Source organism: Pteropus vampyrus, unplaced genomic scaffold (genome assembly GCF_000151845.1).
Source record: "Pteropus vampyrus isolate Shadow unplaced genomic scaffold, Pvam_2.0 Scaffold130, whole genome shotgun sequence".
Classification (NCBI taxonomy): Eukaryota; Metazoa; Chordata; class Mammalia; order Chiroptera; family Pteropodidae; genus Pteropus; species Pteropus vampyrus.
In genome coordinates, this window is record NW_011888911.1 from 4,259,670 (window position 1) to 4,263,328 (window position 3,659).

Sequence of the window (3,659 nt, forward strand, 5' to 3'; positions counted from 1 at the left end):
CCTGGCACTTGGCGAGTCCTCCAAAAACACCAGTCATATGTGTCGGGACATCCTAACAGTCAGGGCAGAGTTTCCCAACCCTTCCTGGGAGCTGGGATGTTTAAGTGGCAGATGGAGGCTCCACGGCTGAGGCGAACAGTGTAGCAGGCCTGCCTGTGGCTCTGAGCTGGACTTCCTCCTCTGAAAACAGGGAACTGGGCTGCTGGGGGCTTGTCCCACCACACCCCAAGGCCCTTGGGTTTCTTAGACACCCCCATGTGGGACCCAGAGTGGTAAAGGGACCCACCCCTCCTCCACTTAGTCAGGAAGGAGTTTACCTATTTCACATGTTGGACATCTATTGTTTTGAAGGGCTTCGAAAGTTGAGGAGACTGGGGTCCCTGGACCAGAAGATCCCTGAGGTCCTCTCTAGTCCAAATTCTCGTCCTCCTGAGTCCTGGCAGCTGGACACCTGAAGACAGGTGATGGGAGCGAAACGGCCTCTGGGCCAACTGAGGGACCCAGAGGAAGGCGCTATGGGGGCATCCAACAACTGAGGGGTGAGCCTGTGAGAAGGAGGGTTGTACAGGACCCCTAAGCCCTGCACAGCATAGAGCCTCGTAGAAGAGGCACGCCAGGCATGTTCGAAGAGGAACCCAAAGTGAGGGGAGTAGAAGTGAGGAGAAGACGGTCACAGAAAGGAAGCTGCCAGGACAACTGCTTCACGAGGAAGTCAAGAACTATCCAGGGGTGGCTGCCCAGGGGAACGTCAGCCTGACTCGGCAGCAGCCAGACAGCTCCTGCAACTGGGGGTGCTCACCAAGCACTCGTTTCAGGAATGAGTGACCAAGGGATGGCCCTAGCGACTTTCTAAAATGCAAAAACTGGTAACCCAAACCAACCCTTTCCTCACCTCCCCTACCCCAGGATGCAAGGCAGGGTGACAGCAGCCTACTGAGGTGATGCATGGCCCGCACAGCAGGACTACCTGGAGAAGGCAGCCCTACCCTCAGTGCTGAGCATCACAGCATCCATCCTAGAACAACCAGGTGCCCTTGACAGAAGACCGGATGCTGGTTAACAACAAGAACTGCTGAGTGAGTGACAGCATGGACCAGCCTCACAAAACAGTGTGGAGCAGAAGCAGCCAGGCCAGGCCCCCTGCTGCACGACCCCATTTATGAGAAGTTCTTAGCCAGGCAGACTCATCTATGGGGCAGAGGGGAGAAAACTATGCCTTTGGGGGCTATTACCCCCTGCAGGGTGAGCCCTCATCTGCAGTATCCAGCACTCAGAATGCAGCCAGGGAGGAATCTAATGTTTAATTTTATTCTATATTTGTTCATTAAAATGTAAGCAACCCCTTGTGGCTAGGGGCCACCATGTTGGACAGCAGCATGGCTCTTCATCTTGAATGGGTGATGGTTGTGGGAGGCGGTCATATGCACAAGACTGGCAAGCTGCACACTGAAGATCCGTGTGCTGGCTGCGTCCTCTCATCTGCAAACACCAGCACCATCATTAATTCAGAGAGGCACTTCTCTTCAATTCAGCTTTGAAAAAAAGCAAAATGGAGATCTCGCCAACTGTGGTTCTCACCCCCTGTCCCGACCCCATGGCCTGGATGTGGAAAGTGTGGAGAGGGAGAGGGAGGCCTGAGAATCACAGTGAGCCCCAGAGGGGTGCCCAGCATTCACAGGGGACACTGGCTCTGCAGGGCCAACCACAGCCCATCATTCCTGCAGGCCTTCCCGTAAAGGAAGGGTGCAGGTACATTTGTAGTGCAAATGTGAAATAGGCAGCCCCCAGTGGGGAGCCCACTGGCGCAGGCAGCTCACCTAGAGGGACATCTGCAGTGTGGAGTGGACAGGTGTCCATCAGGGATAGGTGTCCAGAGCTGCCCTTAGGAATGCATCCCTGAAGCTGTGTCCACAGAGCCTTCTGGCCACTTGGGCAGATGCTGCAAGAGTCTTCACACCTGGTAGTAGATGCCCCTGGAGGTCTGGTCTTTTTTTGTGGGGGGGGGGTGATTCTGGCTCCAGAGTTCACCCCTCAACAGCCTTTGTCACTCACTCCCTTCGTAGACCTACCTCATGTAACCACTTTCTGCCATGCAATTCAAAGACCTCAGTCACTTCATACCCCCAGGGCAAAAACATCTTGGAAGAAAGAAAGCATCCAGTCCAGGGCAGACATCAGGAAGTGCCTGGCAGTGCCCTCGCAGAGGTGGGACCAGGCTGCCATTGCCACAGACACACTGGGAGAGGCACGGAAGGGGGACAGAACCTCAGCCACTTGCATTTCCCGTTCATTTGTGTCCAAGTTAGCAGCCTTGACGTTGACCGGCTGTCAGCTTTTCCTGCCTGGACTCAGGAAGGAAGGGATCAAAGGGTTCCTCTGGCCCCCATCCCTGGTGTTGAGTTATTGGGGAGAGGTCCCTCCCCACCTGGCCTGGGAAAAATGCTTCACAGACAGGTTTCAAGATGACTCATTACCACTGTCATTGTGCCCCCTGTCCAGGTCACTCCATGGGGACACTCACAGTGAATAGAGTCAATAAACAGGGGAAAACGCAGGCCAAGGCTAGGGCCAGCCAGGGGAAATGCTAGACTGAGAGCAGAAATGCCTGTTTTGTCTTTCCTTAATCAGTCGGGGCTTCTCCCTTTCCAGTCCCAACTGACAATGTACCGTCCTGTCATTCCTAGCTTTGCGGAAAAGCATGGAGGACCAGCATCGTTCCTGAAAAGAGGCCCGGGCCAGGCCCAAGTTCTAGAAGAGGGACGAGAATTTATAATAGGCCGGATGCACACCTGGGCCTGGGCAGAGCCCTGGTACCTACAACCTGGGAGAGATTCGGATGAAGCCACTAGGTGGAAGCAGGGTGGTGGATGCGCGAGCAGGGCCGGGAAGGGACCGGAGCGGGAAGGGACCGGAGCGGAGCGGAGCGGGTGCTGGGAAGAAACCGAGACAGGCAAGCCAAGGGAGAAGCCGCCAAGGGAGAGGACTGAGAGGTGTGGCCAGGAAGAGGCTCTGGAAGGGGGGTCCGGGAGCACTACGGTACGCCCCCACCTCCGTCCAGACCTCGATCTGCAGCCTGCAGGGATTGGGGCTGGGCAGACCTTTAAGAACCCGAGTTGACCGGCCTGGCTCTCCCCGAGATCCCCTGTGCGATCTAACTGCTCGCAAATAAATGGACACTCAGGCAGCTTCCAAAAGAGGCGAAACCGTTTATCATGTCAGCGCCGGCGCGGTATCTACAGTATCTACAAATATCTACAATTATCTACACCGCCTGCAGACGAGGCTCTCAAGTCGTCTACACTGCAACTGCCGGCCGGCCCGGGGGTCTGAGTGGGGTGGGGGCAGGGGTAAGGCGACACGGTCTCGCGGAGAACAATAAATATCACTTCCTTCCGCGCTGACCGGGCGCTTTGGCACTGGCGGCGCGGCCCGTGGCTGGGGGTGCCCTCGGTGGCGCCTGGGCTGAGGAACCCGGTCCTTCGACAGCACTCTGGTGGGAGGAGGGTGGAGGACCCCATGGCTGCGAGGCTGGGGGACGGGGCCCGCGGTCGCCCGGGGCTGGGGCGCGTTCTCTGCCAGCCTTGGAGCTTCTCGGGCCCGCGGGCAGGGTGGCCGCGTTATCTGGGACAGTAGTCGTAGGACCCGGGCGGCGCGGCCCC

The 3,659-nt window shown here is 57.2% G+C and overlaps 1 protein-coding gene across 1 annotated transcript in view; it reads right to left on the minus strand.

The window, feature by feature from the left end:
• Positions 1–337: 337 nt before the first annotated feature.
• The window catches only part of TBX1 (T-box 1), a 10,728-nt gene continuing 7,406 nt past the window's right edge, over positions 338–3,659 (minus strand). Inside the window, exon 8 of the mRNA XM_023534722.1 lies at positions 338–451. Within this exon, the coding sequence (XP_023390490.1) occupies positions 338–451 (114 nt within the window). The remainder of the gene's footprint in view (positions 452–3,659) is intronic.